Genomic DNA, 19,812 nt, shown 5'->3' on the forward strand with positions numbered 1-19,812 from the left:
ATGTTATTTAGAAAATTAATTTAACAGTGATGTTGATCAATAAGAGTACATAGGTTTCAGGTCAACATTTCTATAACATTTGAACTATTGTTGTATATCCATCACCCAAAGTCAAACTGTTTTCCGTTACCTTGTATCTGTCCCTCTTTATACCCTTCTTCCACCCTCTCCCCTTTTAATACACACACACACACACACTTATATTTTATTGATTTATTTGGGGGGGCAGAAGTGGGAAGCATCAACTTGTAGTAGTTGCTTCCTGTGTGTGCCTTGACTGGGCAAGCCGAGGGATTTGAACCGGCAACCTCAGCATTCCAGGTCGACGTTTTATCCACTGTGCCACTGCAGGTCAGGCTGCAAGTTAATTATTAATATCTATTTTAAAAAGAAGGAATTGCTTTGAAAAGATTAAGAGAATCACCCAAGGCCACATATTTGGAATCTATGATTAAGATTCCATGAATCTTCAGAATCAATGAAGCTAACAACAGAAATCAATGAAGCACTTCTAAGTCAGGATGGCTCTCTTTCTAAACAGCCTTCTCAGATTCAGACACCTAGCAGAGATAGACAAAGTGAAACCCAGACAATTAAAAAGATGAAGGCCTAGGCTTATAAGTAAACAAACATGGCAAAGGAGTAGAGACAACAAAATTATAAATCCCTGAGGAAGGCAGAAATTTGAGCTCTGTGTAATAGAGACCTTAAAATAGGATTCCAATCTAGACTATTAGAAGCCAGGGCTGAGGTGGTGCTCCCCCACTCATGAAAGAAGCTGAAACAAAACAAAAACCCCAACAGCCTTGGGATCTGAGTCTTGCAACTGGGTGGTGGGTGCCAGAACCACAGGCCTCTGAGAACCCAGTCAACCTGGCTGTGCATCTGGGCCTGCAAGACCCCCAGCATCAACAAGGGGCACTAACCCAAAACCCGATGCTATTATAAGCACCTGAGTTGGCCTGGGGCTCTAGAGACAGCAACATAAGACTGCTGGATAGGGAGGGATGACCTCAGAAGAGAGAAAATGAAAGATGCCACAAGAGATTCTGTGATGCAGAGGCCCAGTGGTGCAGGGTCTGTGCCTGTGTTTCTGAGGCCCAGAGGACAGAGCTGGCCAGACTCCACCTGGGGTTCCCTCATTTGCACTCAGGTTGCCTTTTGAAGAGCTATCATCTCCTTTTAACTCCCCCATCACAGGGCCAGTCCAATGCCCATCCCATCTCCCAAAGGCCAAGGGCCAGTCTGGGAGATCTTTCCATCTGGAGCTGGCCCTTCACAGCCCCACATAAAGACCCAGGTCCCAGCTGAGCTCCTACCCTGATTATCCCAGTTTAGGGAGCCTGTGACCGTCTGGACACAGCTGATAATGGCAGAGGATGGAGGCTCAGAGCCTGCTTGTCCCCATCCCAGGGAAAACACCCAGGACAAAGCAAAGAAGGCACTTTATTATTTTATTTTTTAAAGATTTTATTTATTGATTTTATAAAGAGGGGAGAGAAGGAGATGAAGTATCAACTCAGCAGTTGCTTCTCATATGAGCCTTGAATGGGCAAGCCTGGGGTTTGAAACTGGCTACCTCAGTGTTCCAGGTCGACACTTTATCCACTGCACCACCACAGGCCAGGCAAGAAAGCACTTTATTACTGTATTTGCCTATCCCCTCAAAAGCCCAAGTGAAAAAGATAGGGGCAAATATAGGGCAGGCTCTCTCTCACCTGGGCGGGCACACTTCCTGTGTGCCAAAAAGACTGGACCACTTCCCCACAATGACCATCCGTACTCCCAGTGCTCTCTCACGCAAGTGCTGATGCCCCCTTCTCGCTGTCTGCCTGGGCGGACCTGACAGCCTCCACCCCCCAGTTTTCTACTCTCTCCTGTGGCCCTTCCTTATCTGTCCCTCTTCTATCACCTGGCATACAGCCAGGCCTTTATGTTTCCAGTCTCCTGACACACGCAAAAGATGCTCTTTGAGGCAGAAAAGGTGTCAGCTTCATGTATTCCCCAGTGCCCAGAACAAAGCCTCCCAATGAATACATTAAATCAAAGTTTCCTGGCTTTCTCCCTCATAATATATGAGTTGGTACTACTGTCCCCTACCCACACCACTACCACCACCACCTTTACAAATGAGGAAACAGACTCAGAGTTGTTAGGTGACTTGCTTACTAAGGTCAGCATGCTGGTGAGTGATGGCAGAGCCAGGATTCCAATCTGGGCCATTATTCCAAAGCCTGCTCTCTCCGTGCAGCCTCACCTAGGCTCTGCTAATCTGAGAGAATGATGTTGAAAGAAGCACAAGAGTTGTTCAGGAGTAGGAGATACATCCTCTCTACCATGGAAAATCCCAGCCTGGCAGGATATTGTTCCTTCCCTTGAATGAGGGGAGAGATGGTTCCTTGAATGAGGGGAGAGATGGTTCACGTTCTGGAGAGGAAAAGGTGACACCCCATACGTCCTGGTTTTCTAAGATTGCTTGTTACACCTAATACATTGCCTGATAGTCCGTATGTTGTCTCTGGCTCCAAGACCACTCTTTCTCTACCCCCACCACCCTCCTGTAACCAGACAAGTCCAGAGCATGAACCCTGAACATGGCCCTTTAGCTGTGCAGTTTGCCAGAACAAAGACGTAATTCTTGGTATACCATGAGAAGCTATTGAAGCCAGGTTCTGTTTGAGTATTTTGAGCAGTTCTAATATTTTTGCCCTGGCCAGATAGCTCTGTTGGTTGGAGTGTCATCCTGATATGACAAGGTTGTAGATTTGATCCCCAGTGAGGGCACGTATAAGAATCAACAACGAAGGCATAAATAAGTGGAACAAACCGATGTTTCTCTCCCTCTTTCCCTTCATCTCTCTCTAAAAATCAATAAATAAAAAATTTAAAGAATGTTTTATGGGTCCTGGCTGGCTGGCTCAGTGGATAGTGTTGGCCCAGCATGTGGTTGTCCAAGGTTTGATCCCTGGTCAGGGCACACACAAGAAGTGACCGTCTGCTTCTCTAACCTTCCTTCTCCTACTTCTCTCTTCCCCTCTTACAGCCAGTGGCTCAATTGGTTCAAGCACTGGTCCTGGGTGCTGAGTATAGCTCTGTTGGTCTGAGCATTGGCCTCAGGCACTGAAGATAGCTTGGTTGATTCAAGCACTGGCCCTAGATGCGGGTTGTCAGGTGGATCCCAGTCAGGGTGCATGCAGTAGTCTATCTCCCTTCCTCCCAATTAAAAAAAAATTCTTATGACTGTTGTTCTTTTTTAGTGGGCTTCCAAGAAACAATGAGAAAATTTACTTTTAAAATACGTAGAATTAAATTCATTCTCTCTTATAACCACCAAATGAATTCTGAAAACTTGATGAATTTATTTTTCTATACCTTGAAAAATTTTGCTATTTCATAATCATAAAAATTATTTCATATTACTCATCAATCATTCCCAACTATGTCAAACAAGACTAAAATGGTAAGAAAATGGAAGAATGATGGCATTGCCTAGAAGGAAGATGCAATGAAATAAATCACTAGTACATCATCTTTGTTTCCATATTGCATTGCCCAAGTACTAACATCTTTTAAGAAGGTATAAAATAAGTCTAGAGACATCAGTTAAGAATTCAGGATTTTGTCCTGGCCAGATAGTTCAGTTGGTTGGAGCCTTGCTCCAGAACATGAAAAAATAAACATTAAAAATTCAGGATTTTGCCTGACCTGTGGTGGTGCAGTGAATAAGGCATCAACCTAGAATGCTGAGGTTTCTGGTTTGAAACCCCAGGCTTGCCCAGTCAAGGCACATATAAGAAGTAACTACAATGAGTTGATGCTTCCCACCCTAAAATCAAAAATCTTGGCCCTGGCCGGTTGGCTCAGTGGTAAAGTGTGGGCCCGGAGTGTGGATGTCCCGGGTTCAATTCCCGGTCAGGACACACAGAAGTGCCCATCTGCTTCTCAACCCCTCCCCCTCCTGCTTCTCTTTTTCTCTCCAGCAGCCATGGCTCAATTGGAGCAAGTTGGCCCCTCGTGCTGAGGATGGCTCCATGGCCTCACCTCAGGTGCTGAAATAGCTCGGTTGAACAGTGGCCACAGATGGGCAGAATGTCACCAAATAAGGGGCTTGCCAGGTGAATCTGGTCAGAGTGCATGCAGGAGTCTCTCTGCCTCCCTGCCTCTCATTTAACAACAAAAAAAAGAATCAACCAATGGGTGCATAAACGGGATAACTCTCTGTAAAATCAACAACAAAAGATTCAGTTTTCATTCGCATCCATGACAAAAGTTGACAGAAGACATTTTCTTCTCTTTAAATTCACTTTAGAGAGGAGAGAATGAGGGAAGGAGCAGGAAGCATCAACTCCCATGGGCCTTGACCAGGCAAGCCCAGGGTTTCAAACCAGCAACTGCAGAATTCCAGGTCAAGATTTTATAGAGGACATTTCACTTATTACACAAGTTAGAAAAATAATGCAGAGAGGCACACTGCACCACTCTTGTCTCTAAGGATGATGGGTAAATTGGTCACATGAATTTTCTCTAATTCAAGAATTGGTGGAATGAGTATTTCTAAAAAAAAAATTTAGTGAAGTCATTCAACAGGATTTCATCACACAAGATTTTTAAATATTTTTTATTTATTCATTTTAGAGAGAGAAAGACAGACAGAAAGGAGGAGCAGAAAGCATCAACTCCCATCTGTGCCTTGACCAGGCAAGCCTAGGGTTTCGAACTGGCGACCTCAGTGTTTCCAGATTGACACTTTATCCACTGCGCCACCACAGGTCAGGCATCACACAAGATTTTTATGACAAAAACCTGGACCATCCTGTTTTGCTAAAAGGTGGTGTGACAATATTCTTTCATCTTTTATGATATTTATGCACCAAATTTACTTCATACTGTTTTAGTTCTAAGTGAAGACATGCTGAAGACAGGTGTGTAAGTGACTGAGGAAATAGATGCTATAAAAATGTATTTTTTTTTTAATTCACTGGCTTGGTCATTCTAATTGATCTTTGTAAATCTAAAAAATGTTTTAAAATTATGAAGTAAAGATGGCTGTCGCCTGACCTGTAGTGGCACAGTGGATAAAGCATCGACCTAGAAATGCTGAGGTCGCCAGTTCAAAACCCTGGGCTTGCCTGGTCAAGGCATATATGGGCGTTGATACTTCCTGCTCCTCTCCCCTTCTCTCCGTCTCTCCTCTCTAAAAATGAATTAAAAAAAAAAGAAAAAGAAGATGGCTGTCCTTTCTTGCACAAAATTATGAGCCATCAAAAATATTGCATGTTGACAATGAAAGTGCAAAACAAAACTAAGTCAGAAAAAAAATCCCCAAAAACCCCTGGCTGGTTGGCTCAGTGGTAGAGCGTTGGCCTGGCGTGCAGAAGTCCCGGGTTCGATTCCCGGCCAGGGCACACAGGAGAAGTGCCCATCTGCTTCTCCACCCCTCCCCCTCTCCTTCCTTTCTGTCTCTCTCTTCCCCTCCCACAGCCGAGGCTCCATTGGAGCAAAGATGGCCCGGGCGCTGGGGATGGCTCCTTGGCCTCTGCCCCAGGCGCTGGAGTGGCTCTGGTCACAACAGAGCGACGCCCCGGAGGGGCAGAGCATCGCCCCCTGGTGGGCAGAGCGTCGCCCCCTGGTGGGCGTGCCGGGTGGATCCCGGTCGGGGGCATGTGGGAGTCTGTCTCTCCCAGTTTCCAGCTTCAGAAAAAAAAAAAAATCCCCAAAAGCAATGATAAGCTGGAGCCTATCAGAGATGTATCTGAAATCTAGAATCAGTAGTTACATTACTAAGCTCCAGCTTCACACCTAGATGCTGATGAGCATTTACTGCATTCAAGGGATGTTGCTCATTTGGGTATATATACCTTCAAAACAAGGAAAATTTGAAATTGCTGTTTTAATTCACATATATGTATGCATATATACATATATTTCATATATATATATATGACTTTATTGAGATAATTTACATACCACAAAATTCACCCACTTGAAAAGCCTAATTCAATGGTTTTTAGTATATTCAGAGTTGTGCTAATATCATACTTGTGCTGGTCATGGGTGCTGATGATGGCCCATCAGTGAAGGCAGGATGAATCCATCACAGCAGTCCTCCCCACTCAGTGGACAGAGGTCCAGCTGCATCTAGCTGGCTGAGCTGGTACGACAGAGCAGTAGAGGTTCAATGGGTTCATTTCCATTTTTAGAGCTACTGCGGCTCCACCTTATTTCTGAATATGAGGAAATGGGATCAGATCTTGAGACAGTATAAATATTTCTCAAGGCTTAAGAAATCACTCATTCACCTAAGATCTATGGCATGAGTTAATTAAAATCCCTCTAAAATGAGGTTAGTAATGGGATCTGTCCATTACAGGGACGTTAGGGAGAATAAATGACATGTCACAGCAGGCTCAAGGCACATGATCTTCTCAACATGGTCATGCTGCTTATCAAGCTATACATGTAACTAATAACACACAGAAATGCATTGTTTCATAGATTAAATAACATAACCTGATGTAATAAGAAAAACAATCTTTGAGGTTAAAAATGTTGACTCTCAATACCTAAGTGTTGGTAGACTATACAGACACATTAATAGCTGCATTTAAACACAGCAATAGTGGAGCTCAGAAACAATCACTAGATGGAACATGGCATATTAAAAAACTAAGATCAATACCTGTAAAACAAGACATACCTGCCCAGCTGTGCCCACTTCCTGTAGAGGCAGAAAGCACAGCCTGTGCTCAGGGCACATAGGATGGGGAGAATCCATTATCATGAAGTTAGCTATACTGACTACCATGAGGATATGTTTAAGTAGTAATAGTAACAAGAGCTAGCATTCGCTGAGCATACATGCAGGTGAGCAAATGGACAGAGATGTGCTCATGCTAAGTTGTGGGCTTGGTTTTGAATCAGTCTGGCTTGAAGGCCTGGGCTCTTAACTGTTAATGTCTCCAAACGGAGATAATACATTAGATGATGTGTATTAAAGAGACATATATTGGCATTTAGATCGCCTTTAACTCCCACAGCAGCCCTGTGAGATAAGGACCAAAGCCTCAGTAAATCAGTTTTGGCACCAGGACTTGAAACCAGGTTTCTGTTACAAAGCCATTTCTCAAGTCCTCTTTGTAAAATGCTCTGCAGAGAAGAGCATCCTTTAATCCATCACACCATGGCTGACATTCTCATAACTTCTATCCAGCCAGGAGTGGAGGTGGGGATCCAGGGTCCATGGCTGAAGTTTCTTGGACCTCCTCTTGAGAGTGAGAACATAGCTGAGAAGAGCAAGACCCACAGCCTGCTTTAGCAGCCTTTCTAAGCATTTTGCAACCCCAAATTCTGTCTGGAGGTAGAACTAGCGCCTCAAAAAAAAACAAACTTTAACCATTTCCTTAACCCTATAAGTTCCTGTGTCCTTTTCCTGGTTCTCTAGGGCTGTTGTCCATTGGTCCCCAATCCTGGGGGGGGGGGTTGTTTTTGTTTTTGTTTTGCTTTTGTTGGCTGGTCCCAAATCCTTGCTTGCCCTCTGGGCCTATTCCCAAATTCTCATACTTCAGCAAGTGTTCTTTTCCTGCCTCATGGGTCACTGAGCTCCCAGCTCTTGTGAGGCCCATCACTAGCTGCTACATATCCTAAAGATCACAAGCTACTCTTCAGAGCCTTGGTAAAAAGTTCATAAAAGGCTTTCGTACTGGCCCTGGCCCTGGCTCAGTGGTAGAGCGTCGGCCTGGTGTGTGGAAGTCCCAGGTTCGATTCCCGGTCAGGGCACACAGAAGTGCCCATCTGCTTCTCCACCCTTTCTCCTCTCCTTCCTCTTTCTCTTCCCCTCCCACAGCCAAGGCTCCATTGGAGCAAAGTTAGCCTCTGCTTCAGGTCCTAAAATGGCTCCAGCTGCAACAGAGCATCGCCCCCTGGTGGGCATGCCAAGAGGATCCCATTTGGGCGTATGCCAGGAGTCTGCCTGCCTCCCCGCTTCTAAATTCAGAAAAATACAAACACACACAAAAAAGGCTTTCGTACTTGCTTCCATATTGCCAACAGCCATATTTCCACCAGCAGCTCCCAAGGGATATTTCACAACACAGTTTTGGCTGCCCAGTATTAATACCTTGCCTATTGAGGGGAAGGAATTAGTGTATGAGTCTGAGCCTCACCTCCCCTATGAAAAACAAAGGTGCTAGTTATCTTTTAAAGGAGATTTTATTTATTGATTTTGGGGGTTGGGGGAGGGGATCAGAAGCAACAACTGGTAGGTGCTTCCTCTAATTGCCCTGACATGAGAAGTCCAGGGTTTTGAACCAGCAACCTCAGTGCTCCAGGTTGACACTTCATCCACTGTCATCACACGTCAGGTGGGGCTAGCTATCTTTCTCCTGACCCCTGGCAACTGGCTCAGATACCAGGGTTGGCCAGTCAGAAGCGCTTTTCTGGAACCTTAGAGATGTAAAGAAAATGACAGCTGAGCCTGACCAGTAGTGGCACAGTGGACTGAACATCAGTCTGGGATGCTGAGAGCCCCAAGTCAAAACCCTGAGGTCACTGGCTCAGCGTCACCCCCCCACCCAAAGGCACATATGAGAAGCAACCAATAAAACTAGTGAAGCAACTAGGAATCGATGCTTCTCATCTCTCCCCCGACCCACACATTCTGTTCCTGTCTCCCTCTTAAAAAAAATATGGAAACCCATTCACTGGGAAAATTGGGGGATGGTAGTGATATCCTCTGCCTGTATCTCTTAATGGACTGTGGTTACTGAGTGCTCACCTAAGCTCTACCTTTATCTTGCATGGTTTTCTGAAATAAAAAGCTTAAACTTCGCTTCCTTTACTGACCTTAAATAATGGCTCTACAGGGGTGTTCATGCTAACAATTCAAGCTGTACATTTAAGTGCTAATGTGCATACAGGTATTGATCGGCTTATGACCTATGCAACTTACGACCATTCAACTTTATGATCACAATCACTAGCCATGACTGCTCCGCGTCTGGCAGCGGAAGCATTGTCCAGCTGGGTGTACGACAGTGCGGACCAGCTTCCGGCAGCATTACCATCTCCGTGTGCACCATTTCAACTGTTACCCCAGACTCAGTACAAGAATGAAATAAAATTATAAAATATGACTTAAAGATTTTTATAACATCATTTCACAGTACTGTACATATAGCCTACTCAACTTACGACCAAATTGTTACAACCAGTCTGTTGGAACCAATCGTGGTCATAAGTTGAGCACTAGCTGTACTTTCCTGCATGTCAGCATGATTCCCAAATGACATTGCTTAAGATTTTTCAACTTTATGATGGTGCAGAGGCGATACCCCTGCAGCAGAAACTAACTTCAAATTCCAACCTTTCCCAGGCTAGCATTATGCAGCACAATACTCTCGTTATGCTGGGCAGTGGTACAAGCTGCAGCTTGTCAGCCCCACACTGGGGGAGTGGGGGGTGGTAAACAACTGATACTCTACAGTAGTGGTCCCCAACCATTTTTGGGCCACAGACCGGTTTAATGTCAGAAAATATTTTCACGGACCCGCCTTTAGGGTGGGACGGATAAATCTATCACGTGACCGAGACAAGCGTCAAGACTGTCTTAGACGGATGTAACAGAGAGAATCTGGTCCTTTTTAAAATATAAAACATCAGACTTAAATAAAATGGAAATAATGTAAGTTATTTATTCTTTCTCTGCAGACCAGTACCAAATGGCCCATGGACCATTTGTGAGATGGTAGTGATATCCTCTGCCTGTATCTCTCTCTTTTTTTTGTATTTTTCCGAAGCTGGAAACGGGGAGAGACAGTCAGACAGACTCCCGCATGAGCCCGACCGGGATCCACCGGCACGCCCACCAGGGGGCGATGCTCTGCCCCTCTGGGGCATCGCTCTGCCAAGACCAGAGCCACTCTAGCGCCTGAGGCAGAGGCCAAGGAGCCATCCCCAGCGCCCGGGCCATCTTTGCTCCAATGGAGCCTTGGCTGCGGGAGGGGAAGAGAGACAGAGAGGAAGGGGGGGGGTGGAGAAGCAAATGGGCGCTTCTCCTATGTGCCCTGGCCGGGAATCGAACCCGGGTCCCCCGCACGCCAGGCTGACGCTCTACCACTGAGCCAACCGGCCAGGGCTGCCTGTATCTCTTAATGGACTGTGGTTACTGAGTGCTCACCTAAGGTCTGCGGCCCAGGGATTGGGGACCACTGACCTACAGTGTACTGTGTGTGTTGCCAACATTTTTGAAGTGTTTTGTGTTTTTGCATCCCATCATGTCTACAAAATGCCCCATCTCCTACTTCTGATAAGAAGGTAATTACTCTTGAGATGAAAACTCAACATAATTGCCCAACTGTAAAATATGTGTTCTGAGCACATTTAAGGTAAGCTAGGCTGACAGTCGGTAGGTTAGGTGACCTCAGGGTCTCAAACCCTGAAGGAGCATCTGTACTTTAGTTTATTTTCCCTTTCCAAGCTGCTACTTTGGTACGTTTGTTACAGCACCACCTGGTGGGAAGTTAGCACTACTGAACCCTATAGACTAATTCAGTCTGAATGCTGGATGCAGTAACAATCAGGCATGCGTAGGACCCATGACAGCTGTCACTAGGAAGGCCAGTCCTCTCTCTGTGATAAATCTAGTCATCATTAGTCTTGTAGAACTATGCCAGTCTAATGTTAGTGGACTGAGGTTTGTAGAAAATTCACTAGGAAAGTAAGGAAATTTACAAAGTCACCTAATCTATATGAAGACCTGTGACTGGCTGTGTAAGTAACTAGATGCTAAGATTCCAGATGACCAGGATTGTCATAACCTGTAACCAGCACCCAGCCCTTTGGATGCTCAAATAAGTTTAACTAGTTTCTCTAAAAATACTCCCCTCATAAATGAACTACACAAATTCAGAAGTACAGGAATACAGCAGCTTATAGCTCAGTTCAAACAGTTCCATTTCCAGTAAAATTGCAAAGTGCCAACAGCTTTACCTACAGGGAATAAAGCCTTATAAAAGGTGAATATCTCGACCTGACCTGTGGTGGCGCAGTAGATGAAGCGTCGATCTGGAATGCTGAGGTCGCTGGTTCAAAACCCTGCACTTGCCTGGTAAGGCACATATGGGAGTTGATGCTTCCTGCCCCCCCCCCACTCTCTTTCTAATATGAATAAAAAGGTGAATATTCTCTAATAGAAAGTGGTCTCAAATCCATCAATACTGATAAAAACAGTAGGATGTTAGTCTAGACAAAAATCAATATAAACATGAAAGATTCTTATTAAAAGTTGGGTGGGGGGATCTAGAGATCTGTCAATGCATTCCAAACACAATTCACTAAAATATTATGCCCATCCCAAGTGCCAAGCAGTATAATATAATGTGCAGCGCCTGTCCTCGTGTGGCTTACAGACTAGTCGAAAAGACAACCAATCTGAGTACCTACTAGGAGGTCTGTGAGGCCAGGGTATTTCACAGCCAGGCCTCATCACCACCAGGATGGTGTGGCTATCTGACGTGGCCCTCCAGGCCCATGACAGCTGTGACTAGGAAGGCCAGTTCTCTGTGATAAAATCAATCTAGTCATCATTAGTCTTGTAGAATTATGCCAGTCTGTTCCTCACTAGTTTTACCTGAGTATACCAAGAGCATTCAACTGCTTGTAAATAGACATAAATAGAAAACACTTCAAAATACACCAGACAAAACAGACAATTTTAACGTTTTTACTTCTGTGCTCCATACTTATCACTTGCACAAATTCCCTTGACACATTAGAGATGTGAGGATTAAAGAAGCATCACCACTTACTCCCAACAGATGGCACTCTCTGGTTAGCTCTGCCTCGGCCCTACTGTTCTGGCCCTTGTCTCCCAAGTCCAGTTGAAACCAAGAGGATTTCAGAAAAAGCACAGAAACACTGTGAGCCAGATAACCCTAAAAAAAAATCAAGTAATGTTCTGATGAGGTGACACGACCCTCTGTCTGAATACTGGATGTACAGTCTACGCAGGCCATGCATCTTTTAAAAAGATTTTATTAAAAGTATTTATAGAGCAACATTCATACTCCAGATCCAGCTGCCAAGGAGACTCTAAAAATGAAATAAAGTACAACAGTAAGAAAGGAAATTTCATGAGTATTGAGTTCTTTCATTTACCAAACAGGTATACACTTCTACTTAGGGTTTGCATGAAGATTAATAAGCATAAAGAACATTTAGGAAAACCCCACCCCCCACCCCACTGTTCTGTTTTAAGGGGGTTGCTGAAGGATAGAATTATAGCAAGAGTACTTTGAAATTTTTTAAGAGGACAATAAAGGAAAATACCTACTTTAAATACTGTACTAAACATAGGATTTAAGAGACCAAGGCCAAACACCCCTCCCAATAGAACCCTGGGTGTTAAAAGTGTCCCTGGCTCCAACCTCCATTCTCCCAAGTAAATTAAGTGCCATCCATTATTATTCACTAAATGCTTACCACAGTGTGCAATACAAGTAATAGTAGGGAGACAAAGGAATAGGGTCCTATTCCACCCAAGAGGCTGCTAGAGACATACCTGTTATGCTGTGGGTACTGGCTGGGGCATGGCAGGTGGCTCTGGCTTCCCACCCTTCTGTTCCGAGATGGGGGTGGTGGGCAGTATCTCATCTTTGGGTTCCACGATGCTCACGTGGTCAGGCAGGGGCTTCTTAGGGCCTATCTTACCACTAGGGTCCCAAGGAAGCATGATCTTCACTTTGATGCCCAGCACACCTAGATGATAGGAACACAGTTAGAACCTACCGGTGGTTTTGCTGACCCCACTACACAGTAGAACAGGGCAGAGAAAGAGAACAGTAAATTACTCAAACAACCCTGGATCTGGTCCCTTCTCAGACAAATGCCTCTACTCAATCAATAAACAGAACACTTTTGCAAAAGGAACCCATGCAGTGCCACAGAACATGGCACTGACAAGGACCAAGAGCAGGACGTGTCCTTTCTGACTCGTCATCGTGTCATCACTGAAGGGTACACAGGTGGCTGAGAAAAAGACAAACCAACTCTTAGATCTGACCCATTGAGCACTAACATGCTCTGCTACTCCAACGATGAATTCCGAAACCCTAAGGGATGCATGGAAAACCCCATCTATCACTAAGTCCCTTTGTCCCAAGAGCTCCCAACTGCTCACCCTGCCTGAGCAGCACATGGCGCACAGCAGTGTCCACGTAGTAGTTAACAGGGTCCCCGCTGTGGATCATCAGACCATCGACAAACTTCATGGACTTAGCCCTCTGCCCGCGGAGCTTCCCAGACACCACGACCTCACAGCCTTTGGCCCCGCTCTCCATGATGAACCGCAGCACGCCATAGCAGGCCCTTTGGGAAAACGAGACAGATAACCACTTGTGTTATCACCAAAGACAGGATCACCAACCCCATGCCATGTTAAAAACAAAAACCCCAAAAAGAAAAAAACAAGACTTATGAGTCTGCCCTGTTTTCAATGTTCCTTTAAAGGAACAAACCTGGCCTGACCAGGCGGTGGCACAGTGGATAGAGCGTCAGACTGGGATGCAGAGGACCCAGGTTCGAGACCCTGAGGTTGCCAACTTGAGCGCGGGCTCATCTGGTTTGAGCAAAAGCCCACCAGCTTGAACCCAAGGTCGCTGGCTTGAGCAAGGGGTTACTCGGTCTGCTGAAGGCCCACGGTCAAGGCACATATGAGAAAGCAATCAATGAACAACTAAGGTGTTGCAACGCGCAACGAAAAACTAATGATTGATGCTTCTCATCTCTCTCCGCTCCTGTCTGTCCCTGTCTAACCCTCTCTTTGATTCACTCTCTGCCTCTGTAAAAAAAAAAAAAAAGGAACAAACCTGTACGTTTTCTAAGCATAGGCCCTACATTAGGCCAATTAAATTGCTAATCTGGGGAGGCAGGCATGGTAAAACTCAGGAACAAGCATTTAAAAAAAAAGTTACTCCCCAGTTGAATATAATGTGCAACCAAGGTTGAGCCCACACTCCAACTCATGATTACCAAGTTGACACTCTCCCCTCACCCCCCCCCCCCATCATTCTGGTGCAGCCTTTCCAGTCCAGTCCAGCCCCGACAACTCAAGACTTCTACATCAGGCATGCTTATCAGTAAATATCCAGAAGTACCCCAGCCACAGAACAAACCTTTATGCTTTGCTGAAACATACCTCAACCTCCAGAATTCACATTGATGAGGTACCCTAACTACCAATTTAGGTCCTAGCTGCCTTAACTATTAGCATGCTGGAAAGAACATTTCTAGTAGGTCTATAAAACTGATAGTAAGCCTTGGGCAGGTAGCTCAGTTGATTAGTGTCATCCCAATACACCAAGGTTACAGGTCAATCCCTGGACAGAGTACATTCAAGAATCAACCAAAGAATGCATAAATAAGTGGAACAATAAATCGGTCTGCTTCTATCCCTCTCCCCCCCTTCCTCCCTGTCTCTAAAACCAATCAATCAATCAACAATAAATTGCCAGTAAGCCTTAAAATATTATGCCCCCTCCCAACTCATTTGTTTACGACCTGGGAGATACTAATTGGAACTAGCTGCCACTTTCCATAGAAAAGTAGAGTAAGATTTACCACCATGCCCCAAGTTCGTTCTTTCACACATGACCTCATTTAATCTTCACAAAAAGGTTGTGATATAATGCTCCCCATTTAGAGACAGGAGACCTAAGGGTCAGAGAAATAAGTTGCTCAGGTCTCAGAACTTCCAAGTCAAACTTCAGTGCATGCAAAAATCAAAGGTGTGCTTGTTAAGAGGGTAGCTGACCTACACTACCACTTTCCAAACCAGTGAGTCTAGGAGAGAGATTGAGAATTTTTTCTAACAAGCCGCCTTCAGATGATGGCAGTGATGCTGGCCCATGGACCAAACTTGTAAGAATCACTTTTTACAAGTGGTGGAGCTGGCATTCAAAACAGGTGGGTAGTCTTCTAAAAGTCCTGGCCTATAGCCTTTGCTACCCATCCCAGCATCAACCTGCCGACAGCACAGCCCTCAGGTCCTTCGTCTGATGAAAAACGTCCAGGGGCTCTGCCTCGGGGCCAACCAACCACCTCCTGTCCTCTGTAGTCCATCACTCCCCACATTACCATCAATATACAGCTTGCAAAAGTAAACGACTAGATTTTTAAGCTATCTTCCACCTCACTGTGTCTTATCTCCTTGTAGTCCCCAGAAGAGTTAATACGTGATAGAGCTGAATGACTTCAACAGGAATCCTAACCTCCCCTCCCTGGAGTTCTATTTTTGTTTCACTTCCAAAGCACTCAGAACAGTTAGTTCTTCATTAAAACGCTGACCACTCCTTTAAAATCTTGCTTCTTTAATTAGCCTTTCCTACTAAACTGGAAGTATCTTATTGTTAAAACTCTCATAGACTAGCAGAGCATGCTATGTAGACAGGGTTCATTGCTGAATTAATAAACGGCAGACACACCTTATTCTGAACCACACAAGAAAGGACACTCACCTCCGCACAGCAAGGCCGCCTAGGAGTTTGTAACGCAGAGATTCTGCCTGGGCAATAGCACACAGACCTCTTGTAGCCACCTTTTCGGCATAAAGCTTTAAGAAAGAAACGAGGTACATGCTAAAACTTGTTTCCTCCATTGTTTTCAATTAAAAACCAGCAAATTCATCATAGAGCACATACTGCCATAGACACCACTATAGCATCCCTCAGTACTAAAACTCTTTCACCTCCCACACTTACCACACACTCAGTGACCCTGGCTGAACGATCCCTCATTGCCCTCTCATCCCTAGCTCTTCCAACAGTCATACCAAGGAGACAGGGCCGTCAGCCCACAATATGTATCATTACTACACTCAAGGTGAATATAAAATCTGTTAACCACCAGAATTGAACAGATCAGGCCTATAAAATTAAGCTCACTACTTATTATGAGAACATCAACAAAATCACCAAACCATTTCTAATATTCACTGATCATGAATAAACCAAGTCTTCAGGGTAGTAAGCGTATTTAGAAGTACCATCGTAAGGAGCCACTTCCAGGCCCAGTTACCTCTGGCATAAGCCAGGAGCACTCACCTCTACACTGCCCTCAGGGAAGCCAAACCTCTTCTGAACCACAGCAGTCAACTCCCGTATCCGACGGCCCTTCTCACCAAGAACATTCTGCGTCCTGTGGAAAGTAGAAAGTTACAATTCATAGCTCTCACAAAATTCTGGATCTAACTTCAAATACTGCACATATGCAGTAGTAAAAGCTCACTCATCAGACACAATCAAGTATCAAGTTTGGATGACAAGAACAAGTTTGATTTAAAAATGAGTTTGAGCTCAGTTGGTTAACTGTCCCAATATGCCAAGGTTGCAGGTTCAATCCCCAGTCAGGGCACATACAGAAAGCAACCGATGAATGCACAACTAAGTGGAGCAATAAATGAATCTTCTCTCTCTCTCTGTCTCTCTCTAAAAGCAATCAATAATAAAATAAGAAAATGAGCTTTTACCTGGTGGCCAGAATAATAATTTCTGTCCTGGTTGGTGTAACTCGGACCTCAACTCCGGAGTAGCCATCTTCAGCCAGCTCCCGAGTGAGAAACTCATTCAGTTCAGCTTTGAAGATGCCATCAGCAACAAACTAACCAAAAAATAAAATTCAAAATTAGGACATGGATACAGGTTCACTTTTTCCTGCCCAGGCTTTCAGCCAATGCAACCTTCATCACAAAACTCAACACCTCCAGCAAATGACCCATTATCAATCATATTACCCTTGTTCAGACAGGAGTGTAGCAACCCTTCTCAGACAAATGCCTCTAGGTCATCTTTTGGTGGTTACTTTGACCCAGGGCCCTGAAACCTATGCCACAGAACGCAGCACACAGTAGGGGCCACCTGGACAGTAACACCTCCAATCAGACTCGTCATCTTCTCTTCATTGAAGGGTTAAGGCTGTTACTTACAGGTACATGTGCTAAATAAGAACTGTTTCTAAAATGATACATTTAGAACTCATTCATTCAGCACAGCAGGGGTACCACTCAAGTGAGAGATTAATCAGTCTCACTACAGAGACAAACTTGGACCATCAAAAGAATCCCGGACACGTTATCGTGCCTTACTTGATGTAAAGCTAGCAAGTCACACAAAAGCCTGTGGATTTAATTTTAACATGCATGTATTAAAAAAAATGACCAACTGCCTATTTCTAAAGCAAATGGACTTTACAGTTCTTTCCCACGTAAAGGTGAAAAGTTCAACTCAAGGAAGCGTTCTTCCCAGGTTCCCTCCCTCCACTTGCCCGTGTCTTTTCCTTGGGCCCTAGAGAGAGCGATCAACTGTCAGCAGCCTGTCCAGGGAAGGTCTCGGGGGTCAGAAGGGGGCACCCAGACACGACCAGTAAGAATACACAGCTACCACCCCTTCCCAAAGCCACGGTGTTACGACCTGCAACGAACGGCTCAGCTCACGCTCTCAAAAGACCACACGTTTATTAATTTTACTTGTTCACCTAGGGATGTTCACAAGCACCTTCTCCCGGGCAGAAGAGGTACCTGGTGCTCCTCTCTGCTCTTCGCCCGGAACAAGTAGAACTCGTCTCCCTTTCCCCGTCACACTGCGCTCCCAGGGCTCGGGCCCGGTACTCAATCCACCGCCATCCGCAGCCCGCGGTAATGCCTCGCGGGCCGAACCACTTCCCGGGGCAAGACAGAGCTGCGGGTCCCACGACAGCACCTCTAACCCGCACTGCGCTGCAATCTTCTGGACCCGAACCCCATCATCTTACCTTCCTCTTCTTGGAAATTTGCACCGCCATCTTGCCGCCGTGGGCCGCCGAAAGAAAAGGAAGTGGCTCCTAGACGGAAGTAGTTATAAAGGGCGCGGAGCGACAACGAAGAACTTCGCGACGTTGACGCCTGTGGACGCTCATGGGAAATGTAGTTTTTATGTTAAGGAAGCTGGTCAGGTTGGGAGAAGAGTAATGGCGATAACTACAAGAGGAAACCGAAAAGGGAGCAGCAGAACTTGGAAGTTGTAGGGGAGCTTAGAGTCCAGTTCTCACTAGTGTAGTTTAAAAATGAACGTGAGGCGCAGAGATGGAAATTACAAGTATAAGCTCACAGAGCAACAGAGTTTAACAAGGACAGAACTCTGGATCCTACAGTCTGTAATGAAAATTGACTGGAAATCCTCAGTGAAATTTATTTAGGCGCCCAGCTCTTTCAGTTCGTTTTCATTTCCTCTGTTCCAACTGCTATCTCACAGTTATTAAGCATTCTAGGGACTGTTCTATGTCCTTTATATTATTAACTAATTTACCCCTACCTCACTTTCATAAAGTCTGTTAACTTGTGACAAGAAGTAAAGTAGTGGCTTATGGGCCAACAACTCTTTTTCAGTTAAAAATATTTCTCCCCATATTTTACTATGAAACTCTTCAAGCATACAGAAAAGTTGAATTGTGCAGTGCATACATACCCATATATGCATCACCTAGGCACTATGATGAACATTTTTGCTATATTTGCTTTATCACATATCTAACCATCCCTCTATTCACCCACCAATGCATCTTTTGATACATTTCAAAGAAAGTTTCAGGCATCAGTACACTTCACCCCTAAACACTTTAACAGTTTTATGTTAAATTTGAAAAGTTTGCCTTCATTTAAAATCAGGAAATTTCACTTGCTCTCCCTTGCTGAGCATGCCCAAGGATTTCTTCCCTCTCAGATGTACATCTCCTAAATTGTAAGGGTACCTACAGACTTGCCACCAGGGGTGCAATGGGCAGTCGCAGCTGGTCCAGGACTAACCCCCTGAACCTGTCTTCCAGGCCCCCTTTTCTCCAACTTTCCAGTAAGCCAGAGTAGCCCCATCTACGCTCTCTCCTGTTGCTTTTTCTATCCTAAACTCACTCTTGTTTCACTGTCCCCAGCTTTAATAAACATACTCTCAAAATAAATAATAATAATAATTATAAAATCAGGAGATTTCTCCATAAAACTATTTTTAAAAGACCTTATTTATTGATTTTTACAGGGGGTGGGTGGGGGTGGAGCAAGAAGTATCAACTCATAGTTGCTTCATTTTAGTTGTTCATTGGTTGTATGTGTCTTGACCCAACAAGCCCAAGCTTTTGAACTGGCAACCTCAGCATTCCAGGTCCAACGATCTATCCACTGCACCATCACCACAGGCAAAGCCATAAAACTATTTTAGGTTATTCTTTTTTTTATTTTTATATTTTATTTATTCATTTCTAGAGAGGAGAGGAGAGAGAGAAAAGAAGGGGGGTGGAGTAGCAGGAAGCATCAGCTCCCATGTGTGTCTTGACCAGGCAAGCCCAGGGTTTCAAACTGGTAATCTCAATGTTCCCCATGGATGCTTTACCCACTGCGCCACCACAGGTCTTATTTTAGGTTATTCTTAGAAATATAGACAGATCTAGCAAAATAACAGGCCCACATTTCCACATGACTGTATTTTTCTTTCCAGTAAGATGGCAAAGGGTTTTCCCATGTGCCACATAGTCCCTGGCAGCTTCATTCATTTCTTGTCAGGTCCTAGAAGACATTTGTGCTTTTCCCAAGCACTAAAATAATTCTGATGCAAATATCTGTCTCATATCATGGAATTAACAGAGTTATTAGGGTAGCTAAGCAGAGGTTACCAGGGAAAATGAAAAGAAGTGGATGAACCAAAGAGATAGAAAGGCTGTGGACCTGAAGTATCTTGATGACAGATTGAGTTTGAAGGGGGAAATTGAGAATGATACCTAGGTTTCTGACTCCAGTGG

General features: G+C 44.7%; 1 protein-coding gene and 2 non-coding genes across 4 annotated transcripts; all 3 read right to left on the reverse strand.

Annotated features, from left to right (window-relative positions):
- Nucleotides 1–198: 198 nt before the first annotated feature.
- Nucleotides 199–17,897, reverse strand: RPS3 (ribosomal protein S3). 2 transcript variants are annotated; one of them, XM_066250002.1, is made up of 7 exons: nucleotides 17,800–17,897; nucleotides 16,520–16,650; nucleotides 16,095–16,188; nucleotides 15,510–15,604; nucleotides 13,175–13,362; nucleotides 12,557–12,753; nucleotides 199–357 (listed from the first exon to the last, which is right to left on the reverse strand). In XM_066250002.1, the coding sequence occupies exons 1-6, from the start codon at nucleotides 17,827–17,829 to the stop codon at nucleotides 12,560–12,562; spliced, it is 732 nt and encodes a 243-aa protein (XP_066106099.1). In that variant the 5' UTR covers nucleotides 17,830–17,897; the 3' UTR covers nucleotides 199–357; nucleotides 12,557–12,559. The 2 variants fall into 2 exon arrangements, with proteins under 2 accessions (XP_066106099.1, XP_066106092.1); XM_066249995.1 differs by lacking the exon at nucleotides 199–357 and adding an exon at nucleotides 12,013–12,087.
- LOC136321129 (small nucleolar RNA SNORD15) lies at nucleotides 12,868–13,010 on the reverse strand. Its single transcript, XR_010728422.1, has one exon. It is a non-coding gene; the product is annotated as a small nucleolar RNA SNORD15 (small nucleolar RNA).
- On the reverse strand, nucleotides 16,810–16,956 carry LOC136321130 (small nucleolar RNA SNORD15). The gene has a single exon (XR_010728423.1). It is a non-coding gene; the product is annotated as a small nucleolar RNA SNORD15 (small nucleolar RNA).
- Nucleotides 17,898–19,812: the final 1,915 nt, after the last annotated feature.

This window comes from Saccopteryx bilineata, chromosome 1 (genome assembly GCF_036850765.1).
Source record: "Saccopteryx bilineata isolate mSacBil1 chromosome 1, mSacBil1_pri_phased_curated, whole genome shotgun sequence".
NCBI classification, from domain to species: domain Eukaryota; kingdom Metazoa; phylum Chordata; class Mammalia; order Chiroptera; family Emballonuridae; genus Saccopteryx; species Saccopteryx bilineata.